This window comes from Archocentrus centrarchus, unplaced genomic scaffold (genome assembly GCF_007364275.1).
Source record: "Archocentrus centrarchus isolate MPI-CPG fArcCen1 unplaced genomic scaffold, fArcCen1 scaffold_26_ctg1, whole genome shotgun sequence".
Lineage (NCBI taxonomy): Eukaryota > Metazoa > Chordata > Actinopteri > Cichliformes > Cichlidae > Archocentrus > Archocentrus centrarchus.
Window position 1 is genome coordinate 421,590 of NW_022060256.1, and position 13,159 is coordinate 434,748.

The 13,159-nt window shown below is 46.8% G+C and overlaps 1 protein-coding gene across 1 annotated transcript; it reads right to left on the bottom strand.

Annotated features, from left to right (window-relative positions):
• Window positions 1–8,775: 8,775 nt before the first annotated feature.
• Window positions 8,776–12,793, bottom strand: rsph14 (radial spoke head 14 homolog). The gene is made up of 6 exons (XM_030723659.1): window positions 12,536–12,793; window positions 12,161–12,263; window positions 10,690–10,808; window positions 10,183–10,405; window positions 9,957–10,096; window positions 8,776–9,149 (listed from the first exon to the last, which is right to left on the bottom strand). Exons 1-6 carry the CDS (start codon window positions 12,708–12,710, stop codon window positions 8,866–8,868), a joined length of 1,044 nt encoding a protein of 347 aa, XP_030579519.1. The 5' UTR covers window positions 12,711–12,793; the 3' UTR covers window positions 8,776–8,865.
• Window positions 12,794–13,159: the final 366 nt, after the last annotated feature.

The window sequence follows — 13,159 nt, forward strand, 5'->3', positions numbered from 1 at the left end:
GCAGTGAGTTTCTTTATGATTCTGTATAACGTTTGTCAGACATGTGAGATTCATAGTAAAATGGGCTGACTGAATCTGACTGATATCTGCCTGCTTTTTTATACATTTTAAAAAGCATTCTATGTCAGAGTTTTTCCAACCATCCATCCATCCATCCATCCTCTTACGCTTATCCAGGGTCAGGTCACAGGGGCAGGAGCCTAAGCAGAGAGGCCCAGGCTTCCCTCTTCCCAGCCACTTCCTCCAGCTCATCCGGAAGGATGAGGCATTCCCAGGCCAGCCGAGAGATATAATCTCCCCAGCGTGTCCTGGGTCTACCACGGGGCCTCCTCCCGGTGGGACATGCCCAGGACACCTCACCCAAGAGGCGGCCAGGAGGCATCTCTATTTTTAAGATTAGGCTTAAAACTTTCCTTTTTGATCAAGCTTATAGTTAGGGCTGGATCAGGTGACCCTGAACCATCCCTTAGTTATGCTGCTATAGGCCTAGTCTGCTGGGGGGTTCACATAATGCACTGTTTCTTCTCATTCACCTTATTTACTTTGTTTATACTCCACTCTGCATTTAGGTGCCGTTTACACGAAGCCGTTTTCACTGGAAACGGTGTCGTTTTGATGCGTTTCAGCCTTTCGTTTACACGATGGCGTTTCAGAAACGATCCGCGTTTACACGAGGACATGTGAAACGATGAAAACGATGTAGTTCCCATGCCAGGCCACAAGTTGGCGTTGGTTTTCTCTTTGCAAAGTTTGTTTACGCAAGACGCGCATGCGTGGAGTGACACAGTAGGTAGTGCGGCAAATTGTTCATTACTTACAAAACGGCCAATGTGAGAGGTTTTGTGTGGACCGATGATGAGGTTGGATCGCTGCTGCACACAACGCTGAATTACAAAACGGTAAAAACACAGGAAAAGCATAAGAAGCACTCGTGAATCCGCGAGTACTGTTTATCAGTTTGCGCGTGCGCGAAAAACTGGCCGTCGCAACCATAGTGCGCATGTGCGAGTCGAGCGTTTTCAAATCACCCCGGTTTCAAGTGTTTACACGAAAACGCAAGCCGGTGCGTTTCTGAAACGCTCCACTCTGGACCCCGTTTCTGAAACACATCGTTTTCACTCTGTTGTCGTGTAAACAGAAGGGCGAAACGCATCAAAACGACACCGTTGTTGTGTAAACGCAAGGCCGAAACTCATCAAAACGACACCGTTTCAAAATGAAAACGGTCTCGTGTAAACGGCACCTTAATCATTAATTGATATTAATCTCTGGCTCTCTTCCACAGCATGTCTTTTCTCTTCCCTCAGCCCAACCGGTCGCGGCAGATGACTGCCCCTCCCTGAGCCTGGTTCTGCTGGAGGTTTCTTCCTGTTAAAAGGGAGTTTTTCCTTTCCACTGTCGCCAAGTGCTGCTCATAGGGGGTCGTTTTAACTGTTGGGTTTTCTCTGTATTATTGTAGGGTCTTTACTCACAATACAAAGCGCCTTGAGGTGACTGTTTGTTGTGATTTGGCGCTATATAAATAAAATTGAATTGAATTGAATTGAATCCTAATGAGATTACCAAGATGGCGCTGGTGAGGTCAGCAGCTGTCGTACCTGCTCCTACGCTTTGTTTGTATATATTAGGTTTAGCTCTAATTTTGGACTTTATAATTCCGCCTGCTCTGTGTCATATCACGTATGACAGACAGACTCTTTTTAATATCAGAATACAGCACTCTGGCTGTATTCTGACACCTTTTTCTCCCGACCCGACTTGGCCTCGGGAGATACTGCGTTTCCAGTGGGCCAGCTCAAACAAAGGACGGACCAGGTCACGGACAAGGCCCCGAGGGAAAAGAGCCGGCGTAAGAGAGAGGCTGAGGCGCAGAGCGCACCAAACGCCACTGCCGAGCATCCTGTTGGCTAATGTCCAGTCACTGGATAACAAGCTGGACGAACTCAGGGCCAGGATACAGTTTCAGAGGGACATAAGGGACTGCAACATCATCTGTCTCACGGAGACATGGCTGACCCCCCTCATACCGGACCACGCCGTACAGCCGTCGGAGTTCTTCAGTGTTCATCGCACGGACAGAGCGAGTGAGTCTGGAAAATCAAGAGGAGGAGGTGTGTGCCTAATGATTAATAACAACTGGTGTGACAGTAGGAATGTTGTCCTTCTGAAACAATCATGTTCACCTAACCTGGAGCTCCTAACCCTGAAATGCCGTCCCCACTACCTGCCCCGCGAGTTTACTTCGGTCATCTTCAGCGCCGTCTATATTCCACCTCAGGCGGACACAAACACTGCACTATCCGAGCTACATGAGGCGATTTCCACCTATCAGGCTAACCAGCGTGATGCGGCTCTCATCGTAGCCGGGGACTTTAACAGTGCAAACTTGAAAAAGCTGATACCGGAATTGATTCAACACATCGACTGCCCCACCAGAGGAGAGAGGACCCTAGACCACTGCTATTCTCCATTCAAAGATGGCTACAAAGCAAAGCCTCTTCCGCCTTTTGGGAAGTCTGACCACACCTCTGTCTTTCTCATGCCGAAATACAAACAACGGCTCAGGCAGGAACCCCCTGCTGTGAGAGAAGTGACACGGTGGTCTGATCAAACAGAGGCCGCTCTGCAGGGTGCGTTGGATTCAACCGACTGGGACATGTTTCGCAGCAGCGCGGGCGGAGACATCGAGGAGTTTACGGAAACTGTTGTGGGATTTATTGGGAAAGTTGTTGAAGACACTTCACTTAGGAGGACCATCAGGACTTTTCCCAACCAGAAGCCGTGGGTGGATAAATCTGTCCGCGACGCCCTGAGGTCCCGCACCGTTGCCTACAACTCCGGCCTCGCCTCTGGGAACATGGAGGACTACAAGGTTGCATCATACAACGTCCGCAGAGCGGTGAAAGAGGCTAAACATCGCTACGGCCGCAGACTGGAACAGCAACTACAACAGTCTGACTCCAGGGGACTGTGGCAGGGACTACGCACCATCACGGACTACAAAGCACCACACACACACCCGGTGAGTGCCGACGCTTCTCTGGCTGATGAACTCAACATCTTCTTTGCGCGCTTTGAGTCGGGAAGCCGACAGCCCGCTGCGCTCCCGGCCGGAGGGGCAGAGACACTCACTGTGACGGAGCGCGACGTGAGGAGGGCGTTTAGACGTGTAAACACCAGGAAAGCGGCTGGACCAGACGGTATTAGTGGACGTGTCCTTAAGACCTGCGCTGACCAGCTGGCACCTGTGTTTACACTGATATTCAACCTCTCACTGAAACTGTGTGTGATTCCCACCTGCTTTAAAAAGTCCATCATAGTCCCTGTCCCAAAGAAACCACACCCCAGCAGCCCCAATGACTTCAGGCCCATAGCACTCACCTCTGTGGTGATGAAGTGTTTTGAGAGACTCATCAAGACATTCATCACCTCCTCACTGCCCACCACCCTCGACCCACTACAGTTTGCATACCGGCCAGACAGATCCACAGATGACGCCATATCCTTCCTCCTCCACAAGACCCTTTCACACATAGACACTGGTAAGGGAAACTATGTGAGAGTGCTGTTTGTAGATTACAGCTCAGCATTCAACACCATAGTTCCCTCCAGGCTGGTCTCTAAGCTGCTGGACCTGGGCCTGGGCCCATCCCTGTGCAGGTGGGTTCACAGCTTCCTGACCAGCAGACCACAGGTGGTACGAGTGGGTCACCTCACCTCATCCTCCCTCACCCTCAACACTGGATCCCCCCAAGGCTGTGTGCTCAGCCCTCTGCTGTACTCACTGTACACCCATGACTGCGAGGCCACGTCAGAGTCCAACGTCATCATCAAGTTTGCTGACGACACTGCTGTTGTGGGACTAATCTCTCACAATGAGGAGACAGCCTACAGGAGAGAGGTCTCCCGCCTGGAGAACTGGTGCCAGGAGAACCACCTCCTGCTCAACGTCAGCAAAACAAAGGAACTGATCGTGGACTTCAGCAGGAAGCAGCAGAGGGACTACCATTCACTTGTCATCAGTGGTGCTGAGGTGGAAAGAGTGGACACTTTCAAATACCTGGGAGTGACCATCTCACAGGACCTGTCCTGGACTCATCACATAAACATCACTGTGAAGAAGGCCAGACAGCGTCTCTACCTCCTCAGGCGGCTGAGAGACTTCAAGCTCCCACCCAAGGTGCTCAGGAACTTTTACACCTGCACCATTGAGAGCATCATGCGTGGGAGCATCACCACCTTGATGGGAAACTGCACCAAGCAGGACTTCATGGCCCTAAAAAGGGTGGTTCGTTCAGCTGAACGGACCATCAGAACCACCCTCCCCAACCTGCAGGACATTTACACCAAGCAGTGCAGGCTGAGGGCCATGAAGATCCTAAAACAGCCCAGCCACCCCGGACACTCTCTCTTCTCCCTGCTCCCATCAGGCCGGCGTTACCGCTGCCTGAGGGCTAAGACTGAAAGGTTGAAGAAGAGTTTTTACCCACAAGCCATCCGTCTGCTCAACTCTGAGCCCTAACTGGACCATTATTGCACAATGTAAATATTATAATTTAAAAAGTGTGTATAGTGTATAGTATATAGAGTATAGTGTATAGTGTGAATTACTTTTTTTTTTTAATTTTTATTCTTCTTATTTATATGTGTGTGTATATAAGGTTGCAGGTACAAAATACATTTCACTGTGCATTGTACTGTGTATAACTGTGCATGTGACAAATAAACACTATCTTATCTTAGATGCCCGAGCCACTTGAGTCAACTCGTTCCTTTCAACGTGGAGGAGCCGTGGCTCAAATGCCTTCTCCAAGTCCACAAAGCACACATAGACTGGTTGGGCAAACTCCCACGCACATTCGAATATCCTTGAGAGGATAAAGAGCTGGTCCACCATTCCACGGCCAGGACAAAAACCGAATTGTTCCTCCTGGATCTGAGGTTCAACTAACAGGCGGACCCTCCTTTCCAGCACCCTGGCATAGACATTACCAGGGAGGCTGAGGTGTGTGATCCCCCAAAAGTTGGAGCACACCCTCCGGTCTCCCTTCTTAAAGATGGGGACCACCACCCCGGTCTGCCAATCCAATGGCACTGCCCCAGATCTCCATGCGATGTTGCAGAGGCGTGTCAACCAAAACAAACCTACAACATCCAGAGCCTTCAGGAACTCAGGGCGAATCTCATCCACCCTAGGGGCCCTGCCACCAAGGAGCTGTTTAACCACCTCAGTGACCTCACCCCCAGTGATGGGCAAGTCATCCTCATCATTCCCAGACTCTGCTTCCAGACTCCCAGACTCTGTGTCAGTGGGATTCAGGAGATCCTCGAAGTATTCCTTCCACCGTCCGACTATAGCCTCAGTTGAAGTCAGCAGCACCCCACCCGCACTATAAACCGTCTGAGTGGAGCACCGCTTTCCCCTCCTGAGTCGCCTGACGATGGCTCCGTTTAACTCCAGCTCAGCTCCTCTCTTCACCCGAGTGTCCAGAACATACGGCCGCAGATCTGGTGATACAATTACAAAATTGATCATCAACCTGCAACCTAAGGTGTCCTGGTGCCATGTGCACTTATGGAAATCCTTATGTTCGAACATGGTGTTCGTTATGGACAAATTATGGTTTGCACAGAAGTCAAATAACAAAACACCATTCGGGTTCAGATTGGGCAGGCCGTTCCTCCCAATCATGCCCCTCCAGGTCTCACTGTCATTGCCCACGTGAGCGTTGAAGTCTCCCAGCAAGACTATGGAGACACCGGATGGAGCACTCTCCAGCACCCTGCCCAGCAACTCCAAAAAGGGTGGGTACTCATTCGGCGCATAAGCGCAAACAACAGTCAGGACCCATTCCTCGGAAACAGCCCACTCGTCCACCGGTGAAAACTCCAACATGTAGGCAGCAAGCCGGGGGGGGTACAAGAATACCCACCCCAGCTCACTGCCTCTCACTGAGGGCAACTCCAGACTGGAACAGAGTCCAGCCCCTCTCCAGGAGACTGGTTCCAGAGCCCAGGCCATGCATTGAGGTTAGCACAACTATATTTAGCTGGTCTCTCTCAACCTCTCGCACTAGCTCTGGCTCCTTCCCCACCAGAGAATTGACATTCCATGTCCCAATAGCCAGTCTCGATAGCAGGGGATCGGTCCGCTATGGCCTCCGCCCTTGGTCACCGCCCGACATACACTGCACTGTTTTTACTGTGTTCATACCCCACTCTGCATTTAATCATTAGTTATTATTAATCTCTGGCACTCTTCCAGAGTGTGTCTTTTTTCCTATCTCCCTGTGGCCTAATACTTTGTCCATATAGACTAATTATACAAAACAGAAAGCAGACTTCTTTCCTAAATACAATAGGCAGAAATTTTGTTTGTATTCACCAGAGGCCTGGGACTTGCAGGGTTCTGAGCAATATCTTAGCTGTTCCTACAACTGCATTCTTGTGGACAGAGACCTCTGATGTTGTGCCTGAATTTGCTGGAGCCAGTTTGGGGGTTAATGCTCCTATTACCACTTTGGACCTTCCACAGTTGTTCCTTCAGCCTCTAGTACATCTCTGTTTTTTGTGCTCCCTATTTGTGATGTTTCTGTTGGCTGGGAATGCCACATCTGTCACAACTGTGGTCCTGCTCCTTGTCAGCCATCACCATGTCTGGTTGGTTGGCCAGCATCTGGCTGAAACTGAAAGTCTCACAGGAACTTAGACGTATTGTTCTCAGTCACATTCTGAGGTGGCTCCCATCAGGGGTTAGCTACTTCTGATCCATATGCCACACAGATGATCCTGTAAACTATCCCAACCACTTATATGTGCTTCTCAGTGTACACAGTCCCAGGTTGCATCTTACATCTTGCTGCTACAGAATCCAGTGAGCAGCAGTTCTCTGGGTGAAAATGCCTTGTGGATGTCTGAGGTCAGAGGAGAATGCTCAGACTGCTTCAAGGTGATAGGAATTCAACAACAACTCAAATAACCACTGGTTACAAACAGGATATGCAGAAGAGCATCTCTGAATGCACAACAGCACCAGAAGACCACACCAGGTGCCACTCCTACCTGCTCAGAACAGGAACCAGAGGCTACAATTTACACTCACCAAAACTGGACGATAGAAGAACGGAAAAATGTTGCTTCTTCTGATGAGTCTCAATTTCTGCTGTGTAAACAACATGAAAGCATGGATCCATCCTGCCACTCAGGTCCCTTAGTTCCTACTCATTTAAACACCACAGCCTACCCAAGTTTTGCTGCTGACCATGTCCATCCCTTTATGGCCACAGTGTACTCATCTTCTGACCATGTTCCAGCAGGATAAGGCACCGTATTACAAATCATGTCACACTGGATTGTTGAACATGACAAAGTGTCCACCCCAGCTACCAGATATTCCTGTCTGACCTGAGAAAAATCCCCTTCACTGTGTTATGCACATATATTTCCTCTATGAACAAATATGTTTGCCATCTAGCTATAGATACAGCCACTTAAAATGGCCGGACAATCTTGACGGGACCTTGAGAGTTCGGTGGCCGTTCCTTGGCCGAAATGAGACCCCCACCCCCCCGCTTGTGACTTGGGCAATGCGACCACGAGTGGTAATGCCCCTAAGCAGCATTTAGGAATACTGGTGGTAATGTCTTGTGTATTCACCAGGAGGAGCAGTACAGCCTGCTGCGCTGTATATTCATATATTTTAAAGTTGCTCAGGGGTTCTATGATTCTAACAGAATCATAATGTTGAACCTTTCTGTAAAACACTGCTGTAGAGATTTGCTTGCAGGCAGTAAAGAAGAGGAAGTGCACACCGAACAAGCTGCTTGATGATTATTGCTGACCAATAAACATGAAAGCATAAAACAGTTATTTAACCCACTGCTAATGTTCTTAAACAAAAAGTAAATTGCAACTTCCCGAATCAACCACCTTTAAGTTTAGTTCTTTCTGCGAGTGTGCATCCTGGGGTTCAGTCCTGCCGGCCACATCAAACCATGACACTGTATCAGAAACATGTTTTGCATCTGCTGCACAGTTTAGGTAATACCCTAGAGATTTCTAAAAATATTATATTATATTATATTATATTATATTATATTATATTATATTATATTATATTATATTATATTATATTATATTATATTATATTATATTATATTATATACAAGAGCTATACTTGGTGAATAAAGGTGGTGTGAATATTTGTCCGTGGACCTTTCAGGTAAACTGTAAGCAGTTTGTGAGCAGCTTTCCATGATTCACAGTTTGAAATAATCCTTCTGTATCTGATACTGGACTTTCATGCAGCTGTTCTGTTCAACCTCTGTCTGAAACAAGTTGCTTTAACTTCTGTCTCTTTAAGGCCCTGCTCCATGAAAGCTCACTTTCTTCTGACTGGCTGACTTTAGGAAGCCTGCTGAGGGGCAGCACCCAGTTCTTATGAGCTGTATGGCCTATACTTTGTACATGTTGTGATGTGTTTCTGAGCACAGAGACGAGCTGAGCCAGAGGCTCAGCTGGACATTAGAAACAATGAAGGTTTAATGTTCTTCACTTTTTCCCAGAGTTTACATCTGAGAGAAAACATGACTTAAGATGATTATTACAAGATTAACAAAATGACCAAATGTTGATATTTAGAAGCAGAGGACTTTAAAGTAAAATTTACTAAATAATAATACTATAAATATTTAGTAGCCATCACTTTGCTCTTTCATTGGAATTGTTAGCACATTTATAGAAATATTATATATGATGCACACAGTTTTTACTGGGCCATGTAATGTTTAATAGGAACAGCAAAAAGTATGATGAGTTATGCTTTTTATTATCTCGTCGCATGAGACTAACTGTGGAGGTCAGAGATCATGTAGTCCAGGTGATGACCCGGATGGCGGTCTGAGCGGCCCGGCGGATGTCCTGGTCCTCCTCCGCAGCCTCACTCTTCTTCTCCAGCAGGGGGAGCTGCTCCAGGAGGAGCTGGCGTCCGCTTGGAGCTTCAGCCAGTGCAGTGAGAGCCCGAAGGATGTACATGATGAGGGCCTTCCTCCTCTTCCTCATCTCCTCCTTCGCCTCATCATCCTGTTGCTTCTCAGACAGCAGGCTGAGGAGGACAGGGAGGACATCCAGATCCAAACACCGCTGCTTACCTGCAGGAGGAGGAGATTCAATCAGACTCTGAACTGCCAGCTGCCACAGCTGATGGGCTAATTAATAGTTCATTTCTGCAGTTGGGTTTAGAAATATCCAGAACATCTGGTTAGAAAAAAAAACTAAAAGGGAGATGCAAACTATAACTCCCAGAATGCATTTCACTGACAAATATTTAATCAGAGATTCAGATGATGTAATGATTGCACCAAACCTGATCCATGTTCACACACCAGGGCTGAAGCTCCTAAACCTGCAGTTCCTCTGCAGTCCAGCAGAGGCAGCATCAGGGGGTCAGTTCCCACAGATTTTACAGCAGAAATAAACATGTTGACAGCTTAATACAGAAACTGTTCTGGTGTCTGTGGATAAGGCGGCTTCACCTCAGCCAGCTGGAGTCCCTGAATTGGACCTATGGACCATATTTGTGTTGTTTGGAGCCTTTTGAAGCATTTTCTTTTATGCAATTATCTGACAAATATGGCTGATGTGAGGTTCGTTGTACTAACAGACTGTCCAAGAAGCCTGAGCTCCAATTTGTTGAGTGAAATTCTGGGATTTTGATGGGAAACTGTTTAGCAAGTATCTGCATGTGTGTGATGCTCCCATATAGTCTGTGAATGCTAAAGCTAAAGTTGGGCCTTCAAAAAGGACTTTGTGGACAAATGGGAGGCTGCCACAGTGGCTAACTCAGATTTTATTTTTAAAATTTCAACAATTCGGACTGATGTGCAGAACATGATCCTGTAGTCTGATTATGTTTTCCATTAGTGTCCTGAGTTTTAGAAACTGGGGTGTGTGTGTACCTCGGGTGATGATCACAGTGTTCATGATAACTCCTGCAGCGTTGGCTTGAACTTCGACGTCTTTGTCCTGCAGCAGACCAATCAGGACAGAAAGGACCTCGGCGTCCTCGCAAACCTGTCGTTTCCCCTCCACAGGAATGCTGGAAGCATCAGGACAAACAGTCAGTCAAACCAGTGGATGGTGATGGAACAAAAACGCAGCCTCAATCAGCGCGTGCTGTTCAACCTGAGCGCCATCATGGCTGCAGCCGCCTCTCTGCGGATGTTTGGGGACTTGTGGGACAGTTTGCATCCCAGCAGCGAGATGCCATCGGAGGCCAACCCCGGCAGGGCATCCAGCCTGGAGCAGTAGGTGAGGGTGGAGAGAAGCAGCATCTGCACCTCCTCGTCTTCCTCCTTTGTGAGCTTCAGCATCAGTTTGGGGACCAGAGAAAGGAGAACCTCTGCTCCTGCAGCATGACATGGAAAAGCCCACAAATAAGACCCAAAGTCTCCATCATAAACATCCACAGACTGAAGCTGACAGTTTGACCTGCTGCACTGAGGACAAGTTTCCTGACCCTCAAATGCAGCGTGAGCTTTGAAACACCATCTCATACCTCACCTTCATGAAGCAGATCACACCACTCATTAAAATCATGCAAACATCACCATCTGCTGAGAGTTAGGGTTAGGGTTAGGCTGCTGAGAGAAAACACTGCACTGATGTGAAGCTGAGAATCTCTGAGTTTACCTGCAGGCAGCAGAGCGAGGCGGTTCAGCACTCGGTGGACGTTTCTCCTGCAGGAGAACGAGGAGTCGTCCAACAGCTGAGAGAGCAGAGGAAGCAGGGAGGAGGCGAGCAGGGCCTGCCTGCAGGAGGCGACAAAGAGACGCACAAATGAACCCAAACCTACTTTAAAGCTGCTCTCATTTAAATAACACAGTTTCAAAAAGAATTTACTGCAGAGAAAAAGATTTCCTAACACACACGACGCGATTCAAAGTCTGTTTTTATTCTCTTCAGGCTCAAAAAGAAGCTAAAAGATTAAAGGTGCACACTAAGAAATAAATCTGCAAAATTACACACAAAGAACTAAAAACGGAGGGAAAAAAATGAAAAATTATCTGCTGTTTGATGGTTTACAGTATATACAGAAAAAACTTGAACATTTTCTATTATTTAATCTTTTGTTTATACCAAAAATGGAAATTCAGTGTTGTTTACTAGTTTATTAAATAAAACTGGATATCCTGATATTTGGGAAGCATGGTTAAACAAACAGTACATTTTCTTTATTATTTATTAGATTAATTTACAGTGAAAAACATTTTATTTCACAGAATATGACAAGATTTCATATGTACTAGCCATATAATACACATACAATAATTTATTTTATTTACAAATGCTGTCATGATTAAAACTTGTAAATGTTGCAAGTTTATAGATTACTCATGGTTAAAAAAATTATTTTTCCCCTAATTTTAAAATATGTTATGAAAAGATCCCTGCTTTCAGGAGTCCTGCAGCACCTGTCATCTCCACCTGGACCTCACAGCTGCGGCACGCCGCCACCTGCTGGTGTCATTGGAGCACAGCAGAAACCGACAGCCCCGCAGGAAACATTTCAGTGCTCAGCGGCTGCTCTTTACTGCTTAACAATCTGCCCTCACCTTTTCCCGGCACAGTCATCTCTGAACTTCTGAAGACTCAACTTTTTCTCTCTTCACTGAAAAATTCAGTTTAACTGCAAAAATAAGATTTTTTGCTTCTTCACCACAAACGTGAAGTTTTGAAAACGAGAAACCTCCGCCATCAGGATATGATTTATTTTTTTAATGAGAATGTTTAAATTGAAATCTTAAACAAAAATTTTTGTTATAATTTTGTTTATTTTGTTGTGGATTTGGGTGATGCTGCAGTTTTGTGTTTTGTTTTTTGCTTCCTTTCACATCTAATTTTGTTTTGTGTGTCTGTTACTGTGCATTATGTGGTTGTTGTTTGAAGTCTGTTTTTGTCTTTTTTTTTTTTTGTCCTTTTCTGTTTTGTGTATTTCTGGTTTAAACGGGATGCCTGTGACCCCTGTGACCCCTGTGACCCCGGCTCTGTACCTGTTTGGTCTGCACAGCAAACCTCTGCAGTTTATTAGAATGAAACTCTGAATAAAATGCAATTTCTGATGTTTGTTGACTGAACTGAAGGTGAAAGGTCAGGTGGGTACCTGCCGATGCTGTGGGAGGTCAGCAGGTGAAGCAGCTCGCAGGTTTTTGCTCTGACTGCTGGGTCTTCATCCCCGAACAAAACCTTCAGCTGATTCAGAAAACCTGCAGAAAAGAATCAGTTTGTACTTTCTCCAACTTTCCACGTCCTGCCCCACCTTTGGACACGCCCCTAACGGAAATACAAACACATTACTTGTTTCTCATTTTCTGAAATCTTAGATCCGTACAATCATTTGATCAGGAATTCATCTCCAAACACAGTAAAATAGCTTCTCCTGATGATGGAGAGTAGAAAGCCTCTGCGTGGATGATTTCCACATAATTTTCTGTGAACTTTTACCGTCACCGTAATCCTCCGAGGTCATCGCTCTCACCTCCGTTAACAGTCTGGTAGAGCCGCTCCGGTTCATGTACCAAGTCGCAGAGTGAGGCCAGCGCCCGCAGTCTCCCCTCAGCCCCGGGCTGCTGTAGCTTCCGGAACAGCTGCGGCACGGCCCACCGCCCGTATGCCACCGGAGCACGGGTCGGATCTATGATCGCATCGGCCATCCAGAATGGACCTATGGGGAGCGATGAATCGATCAGGAGGTGACCGCCTGTCCCCCGGTCAAAACTCTTACCTATTGCTTAGTAACCACATGTAAACTGTGGTGATGCGTTCCCTGTCTGTAGGAATTCTGAAAATCTATTCAGGAGTCCTTCAGATGCTGTTAGTTTAGTTTGCAATTTGTGTAACTCGATCAATTAATCAATCAAAATTAGATATTTCTGTGTCAACAGCAGAATAGTTAACATTTTTTTTTTAATGGGCGTGCCGTCACAGAATGCTTTGCTGCAGGAGATGGGCCGTTACATGAGTTGAACAGGGTCACAGAAGGGCATCAGGACGATATCTGCTACTCTGGGTAGAGAGGACGAACCTAACAGCCTGGTCATGCAGGAGCAGCCATTTTTACAGCTCATTGCATAATTTAAATGCTGCTGCTCTTATTAACCGA